Below are 26158 nucleotides of genomic sequence, written 5' to 3' on the forward strand. Positions count from 1 at the left end.
GCATCATTGGGAAGAGTGCTGTCAAGAGGAGTGTCATCAGGAGAAGTGTCATCAGGAGGAGCGTCATCAGGAGGAGTCATCAAGAGGAGCATCATCAGGAGGAGCGTTATCAGGAGGAGCGTCAAGGAGGAGCGTCATCAGGAGAAATGCCATGGAAGCAGCGTCATTAGAAGGAGCATCATCAGGAGGAGGGTCATGGGGAGAAGCGTCATTAGGAGAAGGGTCATCAGGAGGAGGGTCATCTAAAGAAGGGTCATCGGGAGGAGCGTCATCAGGAGGAGCATCACCAGGAATAGCATCATTAGGAGGAGCGTCATCAGCAGGAGCATCACCAGGAATAGCATCATTAGGAGGAGCGTCATCAGGAGGAGCATCACCAGGAATAGCATCATTAGGAGGAGCGTCATCAGGAGGAGCATCACCAGGAATAGCATCATGAGGAGGAGCTTCATCGGGAGCAGTATCATCAGGAGGAGCGTCATTAGAAGGAGAGTGATCAGAAGCATCGTCAGGAGGATCATCATCAGGAATAGCATCATGAGGAGGAGCATCATCGGGAGCAGTATCACCGGGAGGAGTGTCTTCATGAGAAGCGTCATCAGGAGAAACATCATTAGGAGGCTGTGGAATCTGCTTAGGTTTTTTTGGGTGCCTTGTTAACTGATCAAGGACAACTGGATCTTTAAGGGGTTTATTACAAAGAGGAAAACATAAATATGTACAAGAGGTGAGACTAACTAAGGGATAGAAATATAAGGGAAGGGATGGTGGGAGATAGGAAGTGCCTAACTATTCATTTGTGCGTAACCTTATATATCAGTCACACACACACACATAGCTCACACATCACCTGTCCCTGGAACGCCTCCCATACTGCCTCGGCCAATCAGCACAGTTACTTCATATTCTAAAGACAATAATGTAGAGGTAAACTCGTTCCTGTAGGTGGCGTCCTTTGGGTAAAATAAGGTCTCTGTCCTTTAGATGGCTCTTTCGGGCGTGTCATGCCCATCCACAGGTGACTCTGATAAGGAGGTTTTGAAGTATGCTGCAGGGGCTGGTTTATGGCTTTACGACAGCAGAAAAGTGTGACGAGTTGGGGATAAAGGGGCCTCCCAGCGGGGAGCCATAAGGAGGGTCCCTGCGACCACGACAGGGTTAGTGGGGTTATTTTATATTAGTTGGAAGTCCAAGTGTAATGGTGGCAGTACTTTGGTTACAGCTAAAGATGGCAACTGGTAGAGGGTGGGGGAGGGGGGAACATGTATGGCCTTTGTTTAGATCCAAAGGGGTCATTAGTATGCGGTGGGAATACCTGGGGGAGGTAGTGAGCTGAGCTAGGTGGTAAAGGAGGGCGGGGTTTTAGAGTATAAAAGGACAGGTAGCCAGACCAGGGGGGCACAGCACTTTTCAAGATCACCTGAAGAGAGAAGATCACCTGGGAAGACTGAAGCAGCTGCCTGAGCTATAGAGCCTGAAGATCGGAAGCAGCTGCCTGAGCTATAGAGCCTGAAGACCGGAAGCAGCTGCCTGAGCTATAGGGCCTGAAGATCGGAAGCAGCTGCCTGAGCTATAGGGCCTGAAGACCGGAAGCAGCTGCCTGAGCTATAGGGCCTGAAGATCGGAAGCAGCTGCCTGAGCTATAGAGCCTGAAGATCGGAAGCAGCTGCCTGAGCTAGAAAACCTGGAGCAGAGCATAAAACCCGAAGACTGATATGTAATGACTCTATAGAATATATCTGGTCACGCTGGATGTAATGACTCTATAGTGTGACGAGTTGGGGATAAAAGGGGCCTCCCAGTGAGGAGCCATAAGAAGGGGTGGGGGTCTCTGCGACCACGACAGGGTTAGTGAAGTTTTGTATATTAGTTGGAAGTCTGAGTGTAATGGTGGCAGTAGTTTGGTTACAGCTAAAGATGGCCACTGGTAGAGGGTGGGGGAGGGGGGGGGGACAGGTATGGCCTTTGTGTAGCGACAAAGGGGTCATTAGTATGCAGAGGGAATACCTGGGGGAGGTAGTGAGCTGAGCTAGGTGGTAAAGGAGGGCGGGGTTTTAGAGTATAAAAGGACAGGTAGCCAGACCAGGGGGGCACAGCACTTTTCAAGATCACCTGAAGAGAGAAGATCACCTGGGAAGACTGAAGCAGCTGCCTGAGCTATAGAGCCTGGAGCAGAGCATAAAACCTGAAGACTGATATGTAATGACTCTATAGAATATATCTGGTCACGCTGGATGTAATGACTCTATAGTGTGACGAGTTGGGGATAAAAGGGGCCTCCCAGCGAGGAGCCATAAGAAGGGGGGGGGGGGGGGTCTCTGCGACCACGACAGGGTTAGTGAAGTTTTGTATGTTAGTTAGAAGTCCGAGTGTAATGGTGGCAGTAGTTTGGTTACAGCTAAAGATGGCCACTGGTAGGGGGTGGGGGAGGGGGGGAACAGGTATGGCCTTTGTGTAGCGACAAAGGGGTCATTAGTATGCAGAGGGAATACCTGGGGGAGGTAGTGAGCTGAGCTAGGTGGTAAAGGGGGGCGGGGTTTTAGAGTATAAAAGGACAGGTAGCCAGACCAGATCCCACCCTCCCACCCTTGTTATCTATTGTATTTATCTGTATGTTTGGTTGTATTGATTGTGCTATTGTGAGGCAAAAATCAGCCCAGGTTTGCTCTTTGTTTAGGGCCCATTGGCAGGTTGACAGTTCTCCTATACGGGAGCGCTGCTGTCAATGGGGGAGGACAGGTCTGGTCCGGGCTACCCTCAGTAAATGGTCGCTCTTAGTTTCCTGGCTGAAAGGTCGTGATTTATGTCGGGCCTCCCCCTTTATGTTTACAATGTTAAATAAAGTGCAGCGTATGCTGCAATTTCCGCCAAAGATGTGTTAATTGTGTTTTTTGGGGGTATGGGTCCATGGGAGTGGGGTTAGCAGGTTCCCCCCTAAGCTGTCCTGCTGTTTGACTTCACTCTTATCACTCAGATGGCCAGTTAGCATTGTCCAGCATTTCTGAGTATCCACTCCATTGCCTCATTAACAAAAGCTCAGTTTACTTATTTGCATTCTTTATACAGGATGTGGTCCATGTTGGTTCCAACAGAGGCGTGTCATCAGGGGGGAGCATCATAGGGAGGAGTGTCATCAGGGGGAGCATCATAGGGAGGAGTGTCATCAGGGGGAGCATCATCAGGAGGCACATCATCAGGAATAGCATCATTGGTAGGAGTGTCATCAGGGGGAGCATCATAGGGAGGAGTGTCATCAGAAGGAGCATCATCGGGAGCAGCACCATCGGGAGAAGCGTCATCGTGAGGAGCGTCATTGGTAGGAGTGTCATCAGAAGGAGCATCATCGGGAGCAGCATCATCAGGAGGAGCATCATCCAGAGGAGTTTTTTTGGGAGGAATGTCATTAGGAGAAGGATCATCAAGAGGAGCGTCATCAAGAGGAGAGTGATTGGGAGGACCGTCATCAGGAGAAATATCATCGGACGAGCATCATCAGGAGAAGCGTCATGGAGGACCATCATCAGGAGAAATATCATCGGACGAGCATTATCAGGAGAAGCGTCATGGAGGACCATCATCAGGAGAAATATCATCAGGAGAAGCGTCATCAGGAGAAGCATCATCGGACAAGCATAATCAGGAAGAGCATCATCGAGGGGAGTGTTATCAAAAGAAGCGTCAACAAGCAAAGCGTCATCAGGAAGAGCATCATCAGGGGCAACGTCATCGGGAGAAGTGTCATCAGGAGGAGGGTAATCAGTGGAAGCTTCATCAGTAGGAGGGTCATCGGGAGAAGCATCATCAAGAGAAGCGCCAGCAGGAGAAGCGTCATTGGGAGGAGCATCATCAAGAGAAGCGCCAGCAGGAGAAGCGTCATCGGGAGGAGCATCATCAAGAGAAGCGCCAGCAGGAGAAGCGTCATCGGGAGGAGCATCATCAGGAGAAGCGCCAGCAGGAGAAGCGTCATCGGGAGGAGCATCATCAGGAGAAGGGCTTAGGACATTAGTGCAGTAGGATGTGCTTATAGTTAAAAAGCGCTTCTCACCTCTATTCACACATCATACATACAGTATATGCATATATCATAAACACACGACACACACTGTGTATACATACAGATGTAAGCAGTGTTAACCAGATTGCGCTGATACAGTTTGTGTATCGTAACACGTCAGCAATTTTTCTTACACAAGCAGAATATACTGCAAATCCCTCTACAAACTATAGTACAGCAAGCCAATGCCGCTGTCTGCAGGATAAGCTTGCTTACTACCATGGGGTTTCCCCTGCACAAGCAGAATGTTTTCTCGCACACTGTTTCAATTGTTGGAGCATCATGAGACAAAACCTTCTGCTTCTGCCTGGAAACCCCTGTGGCAGTAAACTCATATAGCACTGGAGAGGTAAGTATGTTTCTATAGTTCTTTTATTTTGTTTGAACTTTTTTCTTTTTATAAGAAGACGACTACTTCAGAAAGAAAAAAAAAAAGTTTTTTTTTTAACTTAATCAAATTATTACCAGGGGGCAACTGGGGGGAGTTATTTCAATAAAAAAAAAGGTTTTTTAAACTTGTATGTGTGGGTCTTTCTGTCTTACATGTGGTTGAGTAGTGGACACTGTCTGGTAGAGAACTTCCATTACTAAGTAGGGTTTAGCATTAGCCTAAAAAACAACTAACACTAACGCCTTAGGCTATGTTCACACTACGTAAAACTATGGCCATAGTATTCGCCGCAGAACTACGGCCGTAGTTTTGCGGTGTGACATAACCTTATGTGCAATGGGATCCCGGCCAGAGCGTACACACATCGTATGCGCTCCGGCCGGGATCCCATGAGGCGCCGGAAAAAACTGACAGGTCAGTTTTCTGCGTCCGGAATTCAGTGAATTCCGGCCGCAGAAAGACCTGTCAGTGCACACAGTGAAGCGAGCGGCTCCGGCCGCTCGCTTCACTGTGGGCTATGGGAAGCTCTGATGCGCCCGCATCAGAGCTCCACGGCCGGACGGATCATCCGGCCGGTCCTCAAGTACCGGCTGCAATGATCCGGGCACAGACCGGCCGTTCCGTGACTCGGCCGGGGTCACGGAACGGCCGGTCTGATACGCCATGTGAACATAGCCTATGGACCATCAAGAATTGGGGTCTGTGCCCGGGGTGGTAACAGGCTGGCATTATTAGGGTGGGGAGGGCCAATATAAGACTCTCTCCACCCTGATATAGTTTGCCTATTACTACTTAGCCTGTATCTGTCTGGTTATGGGAAATAGAGGGGACCCCTATTTTTTTCTTCCTTTCATTCTTCTCTAGTAGTCTAGTTCCCGGCAGGTACTGGTTGAGTAGTCTAGTGCCCGGCATGTACTGGTTTAGTAGTCTAGTTCCTGGCATGTATCGGTTTAGTAGTCTAGTTCCCAGCATATATTGGCTTAGTACTCTGGTTCCAAGCATGTACTGGTTTAGTAGTCTAGTTCCTGCCATGTAATGGTTTAGTAGTCTAGTTCCCGGCTTGTATTGGTTTAGTAGTCTAGTTCCCGGCTTGTATTGGTTTAGTAGTCTAGTTCCCGGCTTGTATTGGTTTAGTAGTCTAGTTCCGGACAAGGATGGTTTAGTAGTCTAGTTCCCACCATGGGTGGTTTAGTAGTCTAGTTCCTGGTATGTATTGGTTTAGTAGTCTAGTTTCTGGCATGGATGGTTTAGTAGTCTAGTTCCCGGCATGTATTGGTATAGTAGTCTAGTTCCCAGCATGGGTGGTTTAGTAGTCTAGTTCCCAGCATGGATGGTTTAGTAGTCTAGTTCCCGGCATGTATTGGTTTGGTAGTCTAGTTCCCGGCATGTATTGGTTTGGTAGTCTAGTTCCCGGCATGTATTGGTTTAGTAGTCTAGTTCCCGGCATGTATTGGTTTGGTAGTCTAGTTCCCGGCATGGATGGTTTAGTAGTCTAGTTCCCGGCATGGATGGTTTAGTAGTCTAGTTCCCGGCATGTATTGGTTTGGTAGTCTAGTTCCCGGCATGTATTGGTTTGGTAGTCTAGTTCCCGGCATGTATTGGTTTAGTAGTCTAGTTCCCGGCATGTATTGGTTTGGTAGTCTAGTTCCCGGCATGGATGGTTTAGTAGTCTAGTTCCCGGCATGTATTGGTTTAGTAGTCTAGTTCCCGGCATGTATTGGTTTAGTAGTCTAGTTCCCGGCATGTATTGGTTTGGTAGTCTAGTTCCCGGCATGTATTGGTTTGGTAGTCTAGTTCCCGGCATGTATTGGTATAGTAGTCTAGTTCCCGGCATGTATTGGTTTGGTAGTCTAGTTCCCGGCATGTATTGGTTTGGTAGTCTAGTTCCCGGCATGTATTGGTTTAGTAGTCTAGTTCCCGGCATGTATTGGTTTAGTAGTCTAGTTCCCAGTATAGTTGGTTTAGTAGTCTAGTTCCCGGCATGTATTGGTATAGTAGTCTAGTTCCCGGCATGTATTGGTTTAGTAGTCTAGTTCCCGGCATGTATTGGTATAGTAGTCTAGTTCCCAGCATGGATGGTTTAGTAGTGTGGTCTTGCGGTGTGGTGGATTAGTTATTTTTTCCATGGTCCATTACCTCCAGCCCAGTGTCCTTTTCCGATCTGAGGTATTCTCCAGTGTCTTATCTGCCTGGTGTGAACAGTCCCCAATGTTCTATTAATGCTTTGTACTCTGTATCTTCTTTGCAGTCTCAGTGTCGCAGGGTAATGGTTCCACCTTTGATGTGTTGAATCAGGTTGGTCAGCGACTATTTCAGGCAGATGAGCATGATGTGTGCTGTGGACCGACCTATGATGTCAGCATTAAGGACAACAGTGACAATGAGGTCCTGCACCTACTGGGGGGCGGCTGCTGCTGCTCCTGTACTGAGGAGGTAAGGACTGTATGGTCGGCCTTGGCCTGTACTGGAACCCGAGTGTCATGGCAGCCATAGTGGAGCCCATGAAGCTTTGACTCCTGTGTCACACTCAGACAGCGGCTGTTCTTTCCTTCGAGCTGTGGTGGTTGGTTGTGTCAGCTCAGCCAGAGATGGTAATGTCGTGACGCCAGTGCTAGTCCAGAACACAGGTGTGATGTTGGTACCTGTTTGTTTAGTATGGCTGGCTGTGTTCCCCAAATGGTCGGTAACCTGCCAGGCTCTGATGGGTCTTTTGGGCTCTAGTCACGGTAGTCCTGAGTGGTAACTGACCCACCTGGACTATCGGTACCGCCACCCACAGAAAGGGGAAAATTAATCCAAGGTGTGCGGTGCTGTGTGTATAGGTGCTGGTGCAGACAGAGGATGACAGAGTCCTGTTAGTATAAAAATATAACAGCTTTACTGTAAGGCTTATCACTATAACAGTACACGGTTTTACAGACAGTAATCTTGACACACTGGATTGCATGACCTTACTGCTTGGAGGAGGTGCTTGAGAGAAGTAGTTGAAGCGGTGCTGGTAGAGTAGAACATAGGGTAGAGGAGTTTGCCAGAGGAGCCATAACCCAGTGTAGCTATGTACTCTCCCTTTTGTGTGTCTAGCACTGCCTAATAGTAGTTGAAGTAGTAGAAGCGTTGGTCTCTAACTGCATCTGTACATGTTGGTGACTAGATTCAACTGCACTGTGTTTTTGTCCCTGACAGGGGTCCTGGAATTAAGCCAGGCCCTGGCTTAACTTCTGCAGGGACTGTTGTCTCTTGTGTTCTTCCTCTTTGAGAATCAGACGGAAACTAACTAACTGTGACCAACAATGCAATCATTCCTATCCATTGTCTTTCCACTATCTTCAGTAACTTATTACATATCAGTAGATCTGCTGAGACATCTGTAAGTGATATTGTCTTGTTCCAGATCGCGGTGCAATATTTCTCGGGGACTCTGGTGGGATTTGTCAAGTTGCATGACAACAATCTGGTCACCCACCTGTCAGTGATGAATTCCTCCAAGAAGGTGGTTCTCCTCATTCTGGGTCCCAGCTTCCAGGACAGTATTTTTGGCAACAGCACCTATGAGGTAAATCAGATACTATATAAAGGTTCTGAGCCCCGCCCCCTGCAGGGTGACAATATGGGCCTGCACCGTCCCCTGTAGGGTGGCTCTGGCGCTCTAGTAAGACATCTCATCTCCTCTCTTGTCTCTCAGGTGAAGTCTCGGGATGAGCAGCATGTGGTTGGGATGATAAAGATGGAGACAGATCATTCTCTGGTTACCTTCCCGGTGGATATGGAGGTGACGGTGAAGGCGTTGTTGTTAGGCTCCTCCCTGTATCTGGTGAGTAATTGTCTCCATGTTGGATGAGGTTCTCTCTGGGGTCAGTGATGTCTCCTGGAGGTGATGGTGAAGGCGTTGTTGTTGGGCTCCTCCCTGTATCTGGAGAGTAGTTGTCTCCATGTTGGATGAGGTTCTCTCTGGGGTCAGTGATGTCTCCTGGAGGTGATGGTGAAGGCATTGTTGTTAGGCTCCTCCCTGTATGTTGTTAGGCTCCTCCCTGTATCTGGTGAGTAATTGTCTCCATGTTGGATGAGGTTCTCTCTGGGGTCAGTGATGTCTCCTGGAGGTGATGGTGAAGGCGTTGTTGTTGGGCTCCTCCCTGTATCTGGTGAGTAGTTGTCTCCATGTTGGATGAGGTTCTCTCTGGGAGATGAGTCAGTGATGTCTCCTAAAGCGGACAATGAAGGCGACAACAGACAACTGTGATTGATGAATTAACCTTATATCTAGAATTGCTCTTGCATTGTAGATATATGGCCAAAAATGAGGCTTCTGTGACCAGTCTGGCCATTCCCACAATAGTCCTATAAAAGCCAGAGGGTTGTAATATAGAACCATATCTCAGGCCCCTGCCCACTGTAGACCTATACTTGCAGGACCCACATCTCTATGGCCACCACTTACAATGTTCACTCTAGTCCTATTGTGTTGACCACAAAAGGTAGCACTTTTAGCATAGACATGAGTGGTTAGCTAACCGTAACCTACAGTATCACAATGGCCAGAGTGGCATGATCTGAGACCCCTTGAGGCCCGACACAAATCACGACCTTTCAGCCAGGAAACTAAGAGCGACCATTTACTGAGGGTAGCTCAGACCAGACCTGCCCTCCCCCATTGGCAGCAGCGCTCCCGTATAGGAGAACTGTGCCTGCCAATGGGCCCTAAACAAAGAGCAAACCTTGTCGTGGTCGCAGAGACCCCCCTTATGGCTCCCCGCTGGGAGGCCCCTTTATCCCCAACTCGTCACACTTTGGAAAAACACTGCAGATTGGCTTCCGACAGAAGCTGTGGGATTCCTCTGACCCGAGCTCTACAAGAGCACAGACAGCAAGAAGGCCCTCGAAATGTCTATCCCCTCAGCCTCAAAGAGTAAAGAAAATTTCCCTCAGGTCAAAAATCTTTATAGTCTCTATAATCTCCATAAACATCAGTATTCAGAGAGGTTCCTCAGCATTAGGGGAAGCCCCTTAGGCAGTGACCCCTCCTCCAGTCGTCTTGGCTATGAGGCCACAAGGTTTATGCGTGAATTTGGGGAAGTTCGGGCATTCTTTTTTCTGTCTCTCCTCCTTGGATAAGAAGTGGACGTTATTTCCAAGTCTCTCTAGAAATATCTCATTGGGTTCTGCCTCCACCAGGCATCACTGTAGGGATGGTATAAGGGCAGATAATGGGCAGTGCCCGGTCTTCTCCTCACTGTAGAGATGGTATGGGGCAGGTGATGGGCAGTGCCTGGTCTCTTCCTCACTGTAGGGATGGTATGGGGCAGGTGATGGGCAGTGCCCGGTCTTCTCCTCACTGTAGGGATGGTATGGGGGCAGGTGATGGGCAGTGTCTGGTCTCTTCCTCACTGTAGGGATGGTATGGGGGCAGGTGATGGGCAGTGGTCTCCTCCTCACTGTAGGGATGGTATGGGGCAGGTGATGGGCAGTGCCCGGTCTTCTCCTCACTGTAGGGATGGTATGGGGCAGGTGATGGGCAGTGGTCTCCTCCTCACTGTAGGGATGGTATGGGGCAGGTGATGGGCAGTGCCCGGTCTTCTCCTCACTGTAGGGATGGTATGGGGCAGGTGATGGGCAGTGGTCTCCTCCTCCTCACTGTAGGGATGGTATGGGGGCAGGTGATGGGCAGTGCCCGGTCTCTTCCTCACTGTAGGGATGGTATGGGGCAGGTGATGGACAGTGCCCGGTCTCCTCCTCACTGTAGGGATGGTATGGGGGCAGGTAATGGGCAGTACCCGGTCTCCTCCTCACTGTAGGGATGGTATGGGGGCGGGTGATGGGCAGTGCCCGGTCTCCTCACTGTAGGGATGGTATGGGGGCAGGTGATGGGCAGTGCCCGGTCTTCTCCTCACTGTAGGGATGGTATGGGGCAGGTGATGGGCAGTGGTCTCCTCCTCCTCACTGTAGGGATGGTATGGGGGCAGGTGATGGGCAGTGCCCGGTCTCTTCCTCACTGTAGGGATGGTATGGGGCAGGTGATGGACAGTGCCCGGTCTCCTCCTCACTGTAGGGATGGTATGGGGGCAGGTAATGGGCAGTACCCGGTCTCCTCCTCACTGTAGGGATGGTATGGGGGCGGGTGATGGGCAGTGCCCGGTCTCCTCACTGTAGGGATGGTATGGGGGCAGGTGATGGGCAGTGCCCGGTCTCCTCCTCACTGTAGGGATGGTATGGGGCAGGTGATGGGCAGTGCCCGGTCTCTTCCTCACTGTAGGGATGGTATGGGGCAGGTAATGGGCAGTGCCTGGTCTCCTCCTCACTGTAGGGATGGTATGGGGCAGGTGATGGGCAGTGCCTGGTCTCTTCCTCACTGTAGAGATGGTATGGGGCAGGTGATGGGCAGTGCCTGGTCTCTTCCTCACTGTAGGGATGGTATGGGGCAGGTGATGGGCAGTGCCCGGTCTCCTCCTCACTGTAGGGATGGTATGGGGCAGGTGATGGGCAGTGCCCGGTCTCCTCCTCCTCACTGTAGGGATGGTATGGGGGCAGGTGATGGGCAGTGCCCGGTCTCCTCCTCTCTGTAGGGATGGTATGGGGCAGGTGATGGGCAGTGCCGGTCTCCTCCTCACTGTAGGGATGGTATGGGGCAGGTGATGGGCAGTGCCCGGTCTCCTCCTCACTGTAGGGATGGTATGGGGCAGGTGATGGGCAGTGCCGGTCTCCTCCTCACTGTAGGGATGGTATGGGGCAGGTGATGGGCAGTGCCCGGTCTCCTCCTCACTGTAGGGATGGTATGGGGCAGGTGATGGGCAGTGCCCGGTCTCCTCTTCACTGTAGGGATGGTATGGGGCAGGTGATGGGCAGTGCCCGGTCTCCTCCTCACTGTAGGGATGGTATGGGGGCAGGTGATGGGCAGTGCCGGTCTCCTCCTCACTGTAGGGATGGTATGGGGCAGGTGATGGGCAGTGCCCGGTCTCCTCCTCACTGTAGGGATGGTATGGGGCAGGTGATGGGCAGTGCCCAGTCTCCTCTTCACTGTAGGGATGGTATGGGGCAGGTGATGGGCAGTGCCCGGTCTCCTCCTCACTGTAGGGATGGTATGGGGCAGGTAATGGGCAGTGGTCTCCTCCTCACTGTAGGGATGGTATGGGGCAGGTGATGGGCAGTGCCCGGTCTCCTCCTCACTGTAGGGATGGTATGGGGCAGGTGATGGGCAGTGCCTGGTCTCCTCACTGTAGGGATGGTATGGGGCAGGTGATGGGCAGTGCCCGGTCTCCTCCTCACTGTAGGGATGGTATGGGGCAGGTGATGGGCAGTGCCCGGTCTCCTCTTCACTGTAGGGATGGTATCGGGCAGGTGATGGGCAGTGCCCGGTCTCCTCACTGTAGGGATGGTATGGGGGCAGGTGATGGGCAATGCCCGGTCTCCTCCTCACTGTAGGGATGTATGGGGGCAGGTGATGAGCAGTGCCCGGTCTCCTCACTGTAGGGATGGTATGGGGCAGGTGATGGGCAATGCCCGGTCTCCTCCTCACTGTATGGATGGTATGGGGGCAAGTGATGGGCAGTGTCTAGTTTCCTCCTCACTGTAGGGATGGTATGGGGCAGGTGATGGGCAGTGCCCGGTCTCCTCCTCACTGTAGGGATGGTATGGGGGCAGGTGATGGGCAGTGGTCTCCTCCTCACTGTAGGGATGGTATGGGGGCAGGTGATGGACAGTGCCCGGTCTCCTCCTCACTGTAGGGATGGTATGGGGGCAGGTGATGGACAGTGCCCGGTCTCCTCCTTACTGTAGGGATGGTATGGGGCAGGTGATGGACAGTGCCTGGTCTCCTCCTCACTGTAGGGATGGTATGGGGGCGGGTGATGGGCAGTGCCCGGTCTCCTCACTGTAGGGATGGTATGGGGCAGGTGATGGGCAGTGCCTGGTCTCCTCACTGTAGGGATGGTATGGGGCAGGTGATGGGCAGTGCCCGGTCTTCTCCTCACTGTAGGGATGGTATGGGGCAGGTGATGGGCAGTGCTCGGTCTCCTCCTCACTGTAGGGATGGTATGGGGCAGGTGATGGGCAGTGCCCGGTCTCCTCACTGTAGGGATGGTATGGGGCAGGTGATGGGCAGTGCCTGGTCTCCTCCTCACTGTAGGGATGGTATGGGGCAGGTGATGGGCAGTGGTCTCCTCCTCACTGTAGGGATGGTACGGGGGCAGGTAATGGGCAGTGCCCGGTGTCCTCCTCCTCTCTGTAGGGATGATACGGGGGCAGGTAATGGGCAGTGCCCGGTCTCCTCCTCACTGTAGGGATGGTATGGGGGCAGGTGATGGGCAGTGGTCTCCTCCTCACTGTAGGGATGCTAAGGGGCAGGTGATGGGCAGTGCCTGGTCTCCTCCTCACTGTAGGGATGGTACGGGGGCAGGTAATGGGCAGTGCCCGGTCTCCTCCTCACTGTAGGGATGGTATGGGGGCAGGTGATGGGCAGTGGTCTCCTCCTCACTGTAGGGATGCTAAGGGGCAGGTGATGGGCAGTGCCTGGTCTCCTCCTCACTGTAGGGATGGTATGGGGGCAGATGATGGGCATTGCCCGGTCTCCTCCTCCTCACTGTAGGGATGGTATGGGGGCAGGTGATGGGCAGTGCCCGGTCTCCTCCTCACTGTAGGGATGGTATGGGGCAGGTGATGGGCAGTGCCTGGTCTCCTCCTCACTGTAGGGATGGTATGGGGCAGGTGATGGGCAGTGCCTGGTCTCCTCCTCACTGTAGGGATGGTATGGGGGCAGGTGATGGACAGTACCCGGTCTCCTCCTCACTGTAGGGATGGTATGGGGCAGGTGATGGGCAGTGCCCGGTCTCCTCACTGTAGGGATGGTATGGGGTAGGTGATGGGCAGTGCCCGGTCTCCTCCTCACTGTAGGGATGGTATGGGGCAGGTGATGGGCAGTATCCGGTCTCCTCCTCACTGTAGGGATGGTATGGGGCAGGTGATGGGCAGTGCCCGGTCTCCTTCTCACTGTAGGGATGGTATGGGGCAGGTGATGGGCAGTGCCCGGTCTCCTCCTCACTGTAGGGATGGTATGGGGGCAGGTGATGGCAGTGCCCAGTCTCCTCCTCACTGTAGGGATGGTATGGGGGCAGGTAATGGGCAGTGCCCGGTCTCCTCCTCACTGTAGGGATGGTATGGGGCAGGTGATGGGCAGTGCCCGGTCTCCTCCTCATTGTAGGGATGGTATGGGGCAGGTGATGGGCAGTGCCCGGTCTCCTCACTGTAGGGATGATATGGGGCCGGTGATGGGCAGTGCCCGGTCTCCTCCTCACTGTAGGGATGGTATAGGGCAGGTCATGGGCAGTGCCCGGTCTCCTCCTCACTGTAGGGATGGTATGGGGTAGGTCATGGGCAGTGCCCGGTCTCCTCCTCACTGTAGGGATGGTATAGGGCAGGTCATGGGCAGTGCCCGGTCTCCTCCTCACTGTAGGGATGGTATGGGGCAGGTGATGGGTAGTGCCCGGTCTCCTCCTCACTGTAGGGATGGTATGGGGCAGGTGATGGGCAGTGCCCGGTCTCCTCCTCACTGTAGGGATGGTATGGGGGCAGGTGATGGGCAGTGCCCGGTCTCCTCCTCACTGTAGGGATGGTATGGGGCAGTTGATGGGCAGTGCCCGGTCTCCTCCTAACTATAGGGATGGAAGGGGGCAGTTGATGGGCAGTGCCTGGTCTCCTCCTCGCTGTAGGGATGGTATGGGGCAGGTGATGGGCAGTGCCCGGTCTCCTCTTCACTGTAGGGATGGTATGGGGGCAGGTGATGGGCAGTGCCCGGTCTCCTCCTCACTGTAGGGATGGTATGGGGCAGGTGATGGGCAGTGCCCGGTGTCCTCCTCCTCTCTGTAGGGATGGTACGGGGGCAGGTGATGGGCAGTGTCTAGTTTCCTCCTCACTGTAGGGATGGTATGGGGCAGGTGATGGGCAGTGCCCTGTCTCCTCCTCCTCTCTGTAAGGATGGTATGGGGGCAGGTGATGGGCAGTACCCGGTCTCCTCCTCACTGTAGGGATGGTATGGGGGCAGGTGATGGGCAGTGCCTGGTCTCCTCCTCACTGTAGGGATGGTATTGGGCAGGTGATGGGCAGTGGTCTCCTCCTCACTGTAGGGATGGTATGGGGGCAGGTGATGGGCAGTGCCCGGTCTCCTCCTCACTGTAGGGATGGTATGGGGCAGGTGATGGGCAGTGCCCGGTCTCCTCCTCAATGTAGGGATGGTATGGGGCAGGTGATGGGCAGTGGTCTCCTGCTCACTGTAGGGATGGTATGGGGCAGGTGATGGGCAGTGCCCGGTCTCCTCACTGTAGGGATGGTATGGGGCAGGTGATGGGCAGTGCCCGGTGTCCTCCTCACTGTAGGGATGGAAGGGGCAGTTGATGGGCAGTGCCTGGTCTCCTCCTCACTGTAGGGATGGTATGGGGCAGGTGATGGGCAGTGCCTGGTCTCCTCCTCACTGTAGGGATGGTATGGGGCAGGTGATGGGCAGTGCCCGGTCTCCTCCTCACTGTAGGGATGGTATGGGGGCAGGGGATGGGCAGTGGTCTCCTCACTGTAGGGATGGTATGGGGCCGGTGATGGGCAGTGCCCGGTCTCCTCCTCACTGTAGGGATGGTATGGGGCAGGTGATGGGCAGTGGTCTCCTCCTCACTGTAGGGATGGTATGGGGCAGGTGATGGGCAGTGGTCTCCTCCTCACTGTAGGGATGGTATAGGGGCAGGTGATGGGCAGTGCCCGGTCTCCTCCTCACTGTAGGGATGGTATGGGGCAGGTGATGGGCAGTGCCTGGTCTCCTCCTCCTCACTGTAGGGATGGTATGGGGCAGGTGATGGGCAGTGCCCGGTCTCCTCCTCACTGTAGGGATGGTATGGGGCAGGTGATGGGCAGTGTCTAGTTTCCTCCTCACTGTAGGGATGGTATGGGGCAGGTGATGGGAAGTGCCCGGTCTCCTCTTCACTGTAGGGATGGCATGGGGCAGGTGATGGGCAGTGCCCGGTCTCCTCCTCACTGTAGGGATGGTATGGGGCAGGTGATGGGCAGTGCCCGTTCTCCTCCTCACTGTAGGGATGGTATGGGGGCAGGTGATGGGCAGTGCCCGGTCTCCTCATCACTGTAGGGAGGGTATGGGGGCAGGTGATGGGCAGTGCCTGGTCTCCTCACTGTAGGGATGGTATGGGGCAGGTGATGGGCAGTGCCCGGTCTCCTCCTCTCTGTAGGGATGGTATGGGGCAGGTGATGGGCAGTGCCTGGTCTCCTCCTCACTGTAGGGATGGTATGGGGCAGGTGATGGGCAGTGCTCTCCTCCTCCTCACTGTAGGGATGGTATGGGGCAGATAATGGGCAGTGCCCGGTCTCCTCCTCACTGTAGGGATGGTATGGGGCAGGTGATGGGCAGTGGTCTCCTCCTCACTGTAGGGATGGTATGGGGGCAGGTGATGGGCAGTGCTCTCCTCCTCCTCACTGTAGGGATGGTATGGGGGAGTTGAAGTGCAGTGCCCGGTCTCCTCCTCTCTGTAGGGATGGTATGGGGCAGGTGATGGGCAGTACCCAGTCTCCTCCTATCTGTAGGGATGGTATGGGGCAGGTGATGGGCAGTACCCGGTCTCCTCCTCTCTGTAGGGATGGTATGGGGGCAGGTGATGGGCAGTGCCCGGTCTCCTCCTCCTCACTGTAGGGATGGTAAGGGGCAGGTGATGGGCAGTGCCCGGTCTCCTCACTGTAGGGATGGTATGGGGGCAGGTGATGGGCAGTACCCGGTCTCCTCCTCTCTGTAGGGATGGTATGGGGCAGGTGATGGGCAGTGCCCGGTCTCCTCACTGTAGGGATGGTATGGGGCAGGTGATGGGCAGTGCCGGTCTCCTCCTCACTGTAGGGATGGTATGGGGCAGGTGATGGGCAGTGCCTGGTCTCCTCCTCACTGTAGGGATGGTATGGGGCAAGTGATGGTCAGTGCCTGGTCTCCTCCTCACTGTAGGGATGGTATGGGGCAGGTGATGGGCAGTGCCCGGTCTCCTCACTGTAGGGATGGTATGGGGGGCAGGTGATGGGCAGTGGTCTCCTCCTCCTCTCTGTAGGGATGGTATGGGGCAGGTGATGGGCAGTGCCCGGTCTCCTCCTCACTGTAGGGATGGTATGGGGCAGGTGATGGGCAGTGGTCTCCTCCTCCTCTCTGTAGGGATGGTATGGGGCAGGTGATGGGCAGTGCCTGGTCTCCTCCTCACTGTAGGGATGGTATGGGGCAAGTGATGGGCAGTGGCCTCCTCCTCACTATAGGGATGGTATGGGGCAGGTAATGGGCAGTGCCCGGTGTCCTCCTCCTCTCTGTAGGGATGGTATGGGGCAGGTGATGGGCAGTGCCTGGTCTCCTCCTCACTGTAGGGATGACATGGGGGCAGGTGATGGGCAGTGCCTGGTCTCCTCCTCACTGTAGGGATGGTATGGGGCAGGTGATGGGCAGTGCCCGGTCTCCTCTTCACTGTAGGGATGGTATGGGGCAGGTGATGGGCAGTGCCCGGTCTCCTCCTCACTGTAGGGATGGTATGGGGCAAGTGATGGGCAGTGCCCGGTCTCCTCCTCACTGTAGGGATGGTATGGGGCAGGTGATGGGCAGTGCCCGGTCTCCTCACTGTAGGGATGGTATGGGGCAGGTGATGGGCAGTGCCCGGTCTCCTCCTCACTGTAGGGATGGTATGGGGGCAGGTGATGGGCAGTGCCCGGTCTCCTCACTGTAGGGATGGTATAGGGCAGGTGATGGGCAGTGGTCTCCTCCTCACTGTAGGCATGGTATGGGGCAGGTGATGGGCAGTACCCGGTCTCCTCCTCACTGTAGGGATGGTATGGGGCAAGTGATGGGCAGTGCCCGGTCTCCTCTTCACTGTAGGGATGGTATGGGGGCAGGTGATGGGCAGTGCCCGGTCTCCTCCTCACTGTAGGGATGGTATGGGGGCAGGTGATGGGCAGTGCCTGGTCTCCTCCTCACTGTAGGGATGGTATGGGGCAGGTGATGGGCAGTGCCCGGTCTCCTCCTCACTGTAGGGATGGTATGGGGCAGGTGATGGGCAGTGCCCGGTCTCTTCCTCACTGTAGGGATGGTATGGGGCAGGTGATGGGCAGTGGTCTCCTCCTCACTATAGGGATGGTATGGGGCAGGTGATGGGCAGTGCCTGGTCTCCTCCTCACTGTAGGGATGGTATGGGGCAAGTGATGGGCAGTGGCCTCCTCCTCACTATAGGGATGGTATGGGGGCAGGTGATGGGCAGTGCCTGGTCTCCTCCTCACTGTAGGGATGGTATGGGGCAGGTGATGGGCAGTGCCCGGTCTCCTCTTCACTGTAGGGATGGTATGGGGCAGGTGATGGGCAGTGCCCGGTCTCCTCTTCACTGTAGGGATGGTATGGGGCAGGTGATGGGCAGTGCCCGGTCTCCTCCTCACTGTAGGGATGGTATGGGGCAAGTGATGGGCAGTGCCCGGTCTCCTCCTCACTGTAGGGATGGTATGGGGCAGGTGATGGGCAGTGCCCGGTCTCCTCCTCACTGTAGGGATGGTATGGGGGCAGGTGATGGGCAGTGCCCGGTCTCCTCACTGTAGGGATGGTATAGGGCAGGTGATGGGCAGTGGTCTCCTCCTCACTGTAGGCATGGTATGGGGCAGGTGATGGGCAGTACCCGGTCTCCTCCTCACTGTAGGGATGGTATGGGGCAAGTGATGGGCAGTGCCCGGTCTCCTCTTCACTGTAGGGATGGAATGGGGGCAGGTGATGGGCAGTGCCCGGTCTCCTCCTCACTGTAGGGATGGTATGGGGCAGGTGATGGGCAGTGCCTGGTCTCCTCCTCACTGTAGGGATGGTATGGGGCAGGTGATGGGCAGTGCCCGGTCTCCTCCTCACTGTAGGGATGGTATGGGGCAGGTGATGGGCAGTGCCCGGTCTCTTCCTCACTGTAGGGATGGTATGGGGCAGGTGATGGGCAGTGGTCTCCTCCTCACTATAGGGATGGTATGGGGCAGGTGATGGGCAGTGCCTGGTCTCCTCCTCACTGTAGGGATGGTATGGGGACAGGTGATGGGCAGTGCCCGGTCTCCTCCTCACTGTAGGGATGGTATGGGGGCAGGTGATGGGCAGTGCCCGGTCTCCTCCTCACTGTAGGGATGGTATGGGGGCAGGTGATGGGCAGTGCCCGGTCTCCTCACTGTAGGGATGGTATGGGGGCAGGTGATGGGCAGTGCCCGGTCTCCTCCTCACTGTAGGATGGTATGGGGCAGGTGATGGGCAGTGCCTGGTCTCCTCCTCACTGTAGGGATGGTATGGGGCAGGTGATGGGCAGTGGTCTCCTCCTCCTCTCTGTAGGGATGGTATGGGGCAGGTGATGGGCAGTGCCTGGTCTCCTCCTCACTGTAGGGATGGTATGGGGCAGGTGATGGTGCCTGGTCTCCTCCTCACTGTAGGGATGGTATGGGGCAGGTGATGGGCAGTGCCTGGTCTCCTCCTCACTGTAGGGATGGTATGGGGCAGGTGATGGGCAGTGGTCTCCTACTCCTCTCTGTAGGGATGGTATGGGGCAGGTGATGGGCAGTGCCTGGTCTCCTCCTCACTGTAGGGATGGTATGGGGCAGGTGATGGGCATTGCCCGGTCTCCTCCTCCTCACTGTAGGGATGGTATGGGGCAGGTGATGGACAGTGCCCGGTCTCCTCCTCACTGTAGGGATGGTATGGGGCAGGTGATGGGCAGTGCCTGGTCTCCTCCTCACTGTAGGGATGGTATGGGGGCAGGTGATGGGCAGGGCCCGGTCTCCTCCTCACTGTAGGGATGGTATGGGGCAGGTGATGGGCAGTGGCCTCCTCCTCACTGTAGAGATGGTATCGGGCAGGTGATGGACAGTGCCCGGTCTCCTCCTCACTGTAGGATGGTATGGGGACAGGTGATGGGCAGTGCCCGGTCTCCTCCTCACTGTAGGGATGGTATGGGGGCAGGTGATGGGCAGTGCCCGGTCTCCTCCTCACTGTAGGGATGGTATGGGGCAGGTGATGGGCAGTGCCTGGTCTCCTCACTGTAGGGATGGTATGGGGGCAGGTGATGGGCAGTGCCCAGTCTCTTCCTCACTGTAGGGATGGCATGGGGCAGGTGATGGGCAGTGCCCAGTCTCTTCCTCACTGTAGGGATGGTATGGGGGCAGGTGATGGGCAGTGCCCGGTCTCCTCACTGTAGGGATGGTATGGGGGCAGGTGATAGGCAGTGCCTGGTCTCCTCCTCACTGTAGGGATGGTATGGGGGCAGGTGATGGGCAGTGCCCGGTCTCCTCCTCACTGTAGGATGGTATGGGGCAGGTGATGGGCAGTGCCTGGTCTCTTCCTCACTGTAGGGATGGTATGGGGCAGGTGATGGGCAGTGCCCGGTCTCCTCCTCACTGTAGGGATGGTATGGGGCAGGTGATGGGCAGTGCCCAGTCTCCTCCTCACTGTAGGGATGGTATGGGGCCAGGTGATGGGCAGTGCCTGGTCTCCTCACTGTAGGGACGGTATGGGGCAGGTGATGGGCAGTGCCCGGTCTCCTCCTCACTGTAGGGATGGCATGGGGCAGGTGATGGGCAGTGCCCGGTCTCCTCCTCACTGTAGGGATGGTATGAGGCAGGTGATGGGCAGTGGTCTCCTCCTCACTGTAGGGATGGTATGGGGGCAGGTGATGGGCAGTGCCCGGTCTCCTCCTCACTGTAGGGATGGTATGAGGCAGGTGATGGGCAGTGGTCTCCTCCTCACTGTAGGGATGGTATGGGGCAGGTGATGGGCAGTGCCCGGTCTCCTCCTCACTGTAGGGATGGTATGAGGCAGGTGATGGGCAGTGCCTGGTCTCCTCCTCACTGTAGGGATGGTATGGGGCAGGTGATGGGCAGTGCCTGGTCTCCTCCTCTCTGTAGGGATGTATGGGGCAGGTGATGGGCAGTGCCTGTCTCCTCCTCACTGTAGGGATGGTATGGGGCAGGTGATGGGCAGTGCCTGGTCTCCTCCTCACTGTTGCGATGGTATGGAGCAGGTGATGGGCAGTGCCTGGTCTCCTCCTCACTGTAGGGATGGTATGGGGCAGGTGATGGGCAGTGCCCGGTCTCCTCCTCACTGTAGGGATGGTATGGGGGCAGGTGATGGGCAGTGGTCTCCTCCTCACTGTAGGGATGGTATGGGGCAGGTGATGGGCAGTGCCCGGTGTCCTCCTCCTCTCTGTAGGGATGGTATGGGGCAGGTGAAGTGCAGTGCCCGGTCTCCTCCTCACTGTAGGGATGGTATGGGGGCAAGTGATGGGCAGTGCTCAGTCTCCTCCTCACTGTAGGGATGGTATGGGGCAGGTGATGGGCAGTGCCTGGTCTCCTCCTCACTGTAGGGATGGTATGAGGGCAGGTGATGGGCAGTGCCCGGTCTCCTCCTCACTGTAGGGATGGTATGGGGCAGGTGATGGGCAGTGCCCGGTCTCTTCCTCACTGTAGGGATGGTATGGGGCAGGTGATGGGCAGTGGTCTCCTCCTCACTGTAGGGATGGTATGGGGCAGGTGATGGGCAGTGCCCGGTCTCCTCCTCACTGTAGAGATGGTATGGGGCAGGTGATGGGCAGTGCTCTCCTCCTCCTCACTGTAGGGATGGTATGGGGCAGGTGATGGGCAGTGCCCGGTCTCCTGCTCACTGTAGGGATGGTATGGGGGCAGGTGATGGGCAGTGGTCTCCTCCTCACTGTAGGCATGGTATGGGGCAGGTGATGGGCAGTGCCCGGTCTCCTCCTCACTGTAGGGATGGTATGGGGCAGGTGATGGGCAGTGGTCTCCTCCTCACTGTAGGGATGGTATGGGGCAGGTGATGGGCAATGCCGGTCTCCTCCTCACTGTAGGGATGGTATGGGGGCAGGTGATGGGCAGTGGTCTCCTCCTCACTGTAGGGATGGTATGGGGCAGGTGATGGGCAATGCCGGTCTCCTCCTCACTGTAGGGATGGTATGGGGCAGGTGATGGGCAGGGCCCGGTCTCCACCCCACAGTAGGGACTGTATGGGGCAGGTGATGGGCAGTGCCTGGTCTCCTCCTCTCGGTAGGGATGGTATGGGGCAGGTGATGGGCAGTGCCCGGTCTCCTCCTCACTGTAGGGATGGTATGGGGCAGGTGATGGGCAGTGGTCTCCTCCTCACTGTAGGGATGGTATGGGGGCAGGTGATGGGCAGTGGTCTCCTCCTCACTGTAGGGATGGTATGGGGCAGGTGATGGGCAGTGCCCGGTCTCCTCCTCACTGTAGGGATGGTATGGGGGCAGGTGATGGGCAGTGCCTGGTCTCCTCCTCACTGTAGGGATGGTATGGGGGCAGGTGATGGGCCTGGTCTCCTCACTGTAGGGATGGTATGGGGCAGGTGATGGGCAGTGTCTAGTTTCCTCCTCACTGTAGGGATGGTATGGGGCAGGTGATGGGCAGTGCCCGGTCTCCTCCTCACTGTAGGGATGACATGGGGGCAGGTGATGGGCAGTGCCCGGTCTCCTCCTCACTGTAGGGATGGTATGGGGGCAGGTGATGGGCAGTGCCTGGTCTCCTCACTGTAGGGATGGTATAGGCCAGGTGATGGGCAGTGCTCTCCTCCTCCTCACTGTAGGGATGGTATGGGGCAGGTGATGGGCAGTGTCTAGTTTCCTCCTCACTGTAGGGATGGTATGGGGCAGGTGATGGGCAGTGCCCGGTCTCCTTCTCACTGTAGGGATGGTATGGGGCAGGTGATGGGCAGTGCCCGGTCTTCTTCTCACTGTAGGGATGGTATGGGGCAGGTGATGGGCAGTGTCTAGTTTCCTCCTCACTGTAGGGATGGTATGGGGCAGGTGATGGGCAGTGGTCTCCTCCTCACTGTAGGGATGGTATGGGGCAGGTGATGGGCAGTGGTCTCCTCCTCACTGTAGGGATGGTATGGGGGCAGGTGATGGGCAGTGCCCGGTCTCCTTCTAACTGTAGGGATGGTATGGGGCAGGTGATGGGCAGTGCCCGGTCTCCTCACTGTAGGGATGGTATGGGGGCAGGTGATGGGCAGTGCCTGGTCTCCTCCTCACTGTAGGGATGGTATGGGGGCAGGTGATGGGCAGTGCCCGGTCTCCTCCTAACTGTAGGGATGGTATGGGGGCAGGTGATGGGCAGTGGTCTCCTCCTCACTGTAGGGATGGTATGGGGGCAGGTGATGGGCAGTGCCCGGTCTCCTCCTAACTGTAGGGATGGTATGGGGGCAGGTGATGGGCAGTGGTCTCCTCCTCACTGTAGGGATGGTATGGGGGCAGGTGATAGGCAGTGCCTGGTCTCCTCCTCACTGTAGGGATGGTATGGGGCAGGTGATGGGCAGTGCCCGGTCTCCTCCTCACTGTAGGGATGGTATGGGGCAGGTGATGGGCAGTGGTCTCCTCCTCACTGTAGGGATGGTATGGGGCAGGTGATGGGCAGTGCCTGGTCTCCTCCTCACTGTAGGGATGGTATGGGGCAGGTGATGGGCAGTGCCCAGTCTCCTCACTGTAGGGATGGTATGGGGCAGGTGATGGGCAGTGCCCGGTCTCCTCCTTCTCACTGTAGGGATGGTATGGGGCAGGTGATGGGCAGTGCCCGGTCTCTTCCTCACTGTAGGGATGGTATGGGGGCAGGTGATGGGCAGTGCCGGTCTCCTCCTCACTGTAGGGATGGTATGGGGCAGGTGATGGGCAGTGGTCTCCTCCTCTCTGTAGGGATGGTATGGGGGCAGGTGATGGGCAGTGCCCGGTCTCCTCCTCACTGTAGGGATGGTATGGGGGCAGGTGATGGGCAGTGCCCGGTCTCCTCACTGTAGGGATGGTATGGGGCAGGTGATGGGCAGTGCCTGGTCTCCTCCTCACTGTAGGGATGGTATGGGGCAGGTGATGGGCAGTGCCCGGTCTCCTCCTCACTGTAGGGATGGTATGGGGGCAGGTGATGGGCAGTGCCCGGTCTCCTCCTCACTGTAGGGATGGTATGGGGGCAGGTGATGGGCAGTGCCCGGTCTCCTTCTCACTGTAGGGATGGTATGGGGTAGGTGATAGGCAGTGCCCGGTCTCCTCCTCACTATAGGGATGGTATGGGGCAGGTGAGGGGCAGTGGGATGGTATGGGGGCAGGTGAGGGGCAGTGGGATGGTATGGGGGCAGGTGAGGGGCAGTGGGATGGTATGGGGGCAGGTGAGGGGCAGTGGGATGGTATGGGGGCAGGTGAGGGGCAGTGGGATGGTATGGGGGCAGGTAATGGTATGGGGGCAGGTAATGGTATGGGGGCAGGTAATGGTATGGGGGCAGGTGATGGTATGTGGGCAGGTGATGGGCAGTGGGATGTTATGGGGGCAGGTGATGGTATGGGGGCAGGTGATGGGCGGTGGGATGTTATGGGGGCAGGTGATGGGCGGTGGGATGTTATGGGGGCAGGTGATGGGCGGTGGGATGTTATGGGGGCAGGTGATGGGCGGTGGGATGGTATGGGGGCAAGTGATGGGCAGTGGCATGGTATGGGGGCAGGTGAGGGGCAGTGGGATGGTATGGGGGCAGGTGATGGGCAGTGGGATGGTACGGGGGCAGGTGATGGGCGGTGGGATGGTACGGGGGCAGGTGATGGGCAGTGGGATGGTACGGGGGCAGGTGATGGGCAGTTGGATGTTATGGGGGCAGGTGATGGGCAGTGGGATGGTATGGGGGCAGGTGACGGGCAGTGGGATGGTATGGGGGCAGGTGACGGGCAGTGGGATGTTATGGGGGCAGGTGACGGGCAGTGGGATGGTATGGGGGCAGGTGATGGGCAGTGGGATGTTATGGGGGCAGGTGAGGGGCAGTGGGATGGTATGGGGGCAGATGATGGGCAGTGGGATGGTATGGGGGCAGGTGAGGGGCAGTGGGATGGTATGGGGGCAGGTGATGGGCAGTGGGATGTTATGGGGGCAGGTGAGGGGCAGTGGGATGGTATGGGGGCAGGTGATGGGCAGTGGGATGGTATGGGGGCAGGTGATGGGCGGTGGGATGGTATGGGGGCAGGTGATGGGCACTGGGAGGGTATGGGGGCAGGTGATGGGCACTGGGATGGTATGGGGGCAGGTGATGGGCAGTGGGATGGTATGGGGGCAGGTGATGGGCAGTGGGATGTTATGGGGGCAGGTGATGGGCAGTGGGATGGTATGGGGGCAGGTGATGGGCAGTGGGATGGTATAGGGGCAGGTGATGGGCAGTGGGATGGTATGGGGGCAGGTGATGGGCAGTGGGATGGTATAGGGGCAGGTGATGGGCAGTGGGATGGTATAGGGGCAGGTGATGGGCAGTGGGATGGTATGGGGGCAGGTGATGGGCAGTGGGATGGTATGGGGGCAGGTGATGGGCAGTGGGATGGTATGGGGGCAGGTGATGGGCAGTGGGATGGTATGGGGGCAGGTGATGGGCAGTGGGATGGTATAGGGGCAGGTGATGGGCAGTGGGATGGTATGGGGGCAGGTGATGGGCAGTGGGATGGTATGGGGGCAGGTGATGGGCGGTGGGATGGTATGGGGGCAGGTGATGGGCAGTGGGATGGTATGGGGGCAGGTGAGGGGCAGTGGGATGGTATGGGGGCAGGTGATGGGCAGTGGGATGGTATGGGGGCAGGTGATGGGCAGTGGGATGGTATAGGGGCAGGTGATGGGCAGTGGGATGGTATAGGGGCAGGTGATGGGCAGTGGGATGGTATGGGGGCAGGTGATGGGCAGTGGGATGGTATGGGGGCAGGTGATGGGCAGTGGGATGGTATGGGGGCAGGTGATGGGCAGTGGGATGGTATGGGGGCAGGTGATGGGCAGTGGGATGGTATAGGGGCAGGTGATGGGCAGTGGGATGGTATGGGGGCAGGTGATGGGCAGTGGGATGGTATGGGGGCAGGTGATGGGCAGTGGGATGGTATGGGGGCAGGTGATGGGCAGTGGGATGGTATGGGGGCAGGTGATGGGCAGTGGGATGGTATGGGGGCAGGTGTTACGCTCGTGTAATAATTCAATGTTTTGTTTCTTCCTCTTTCAGTACAATCTCATCAAAGCGAAGCGGAGGCGATTACGGACACAGGCGCGAACCCATTAATAAGAGTCACATGACTCCTACGCCCGCCGCATATCCCGCTACATATGTGGTGATAACGTGTGAGAGCGGCAGAATTATTTCACCTTTAACCCTTTCAGTTTGTAACAGTCAGCCCCCCCTCCCCCCCATATACTGTGATGGCCGGCGGCACATGGTAATAACCTCACTCCGCCCCCTGTCCCCCATATACCCCGATACCCACAGGAACCCTCCTGCAATATTGTGTCACAGTATAATTATTCTTATAAAATAAATAAAAGTTGATATTTGTTGATGTGAATGAGTGACCCCCGCAGCAGGGTATACGCTCCGCACCCCTCACATAGTATATACCACTACACCAAGGACTATATGCCCCCGCAGCAGGGTATACGCTCCGCACCCCTCACATAGTATATACCACTACACCAAGGACTATATGCCCCCGCAGCAGGGTATACGCTCCGCACCCCTCACATAGTAAATACCACTACACCAAGGACTATATGCCCCCGCAGCAGGGTATACGCTCCGCACCCCTCACATACATAGTATATACTGCTACACCAAGGACTATATGCCCCCGCAGCCGGGTATACGCTCACGCACCCCTCACATACATAGTTGTTTATACTGCTACACAAGGGACTATATG

At 56.2% G+C, this 26158-nt stretch overlaps 1 protein-coding gene across 1 annotated transcript in view; it reads left to right on the forward strand.

Moving 5' to 3' along the window:
• The window catches only part of LOC138770921 (phospholipid scramblase 3-like), a 51987-nt gene extending 26183 nt beyond the window's left edge, over positions 1-25804 (forward strand). The window contains exons 5-8 of the mRNA XM_069950242.1: positions 6694-6878; positions 7837-7998; positions 8128-8256; positions 25468-25804. Of these exons, the coding sequence (XP_069806343.1) occupies positions 6694-6878; positions 7837-7998; positions 8128-8256; positions 25468-25524 (533 nt within the window). The 3' untranslated portion in view covers positions 25525-25804. The remainder of the gene's footprint in view (positions 1-6693; positions 6879-7836; positions 7999-8127; positions 8257-25467) is intronic.
• Positions 25805-26158: the final 354 nt, after the last annotated feature.

Source organism: Dendropsophus ebraccatus, chromosome 1 (assembly GCF_027789765.1).
Source record: "Dendropsophus ebraccatus isolate aDenEbr1 chromosome 1, aDenEbr1.pat, whole genome shotgun sequence".
NCBI lineage: Eukaryota > Metazoa > Chordata > Amphibia > Anura > Hylidae > Dendropsophus > Dendropsophus ebraccatus.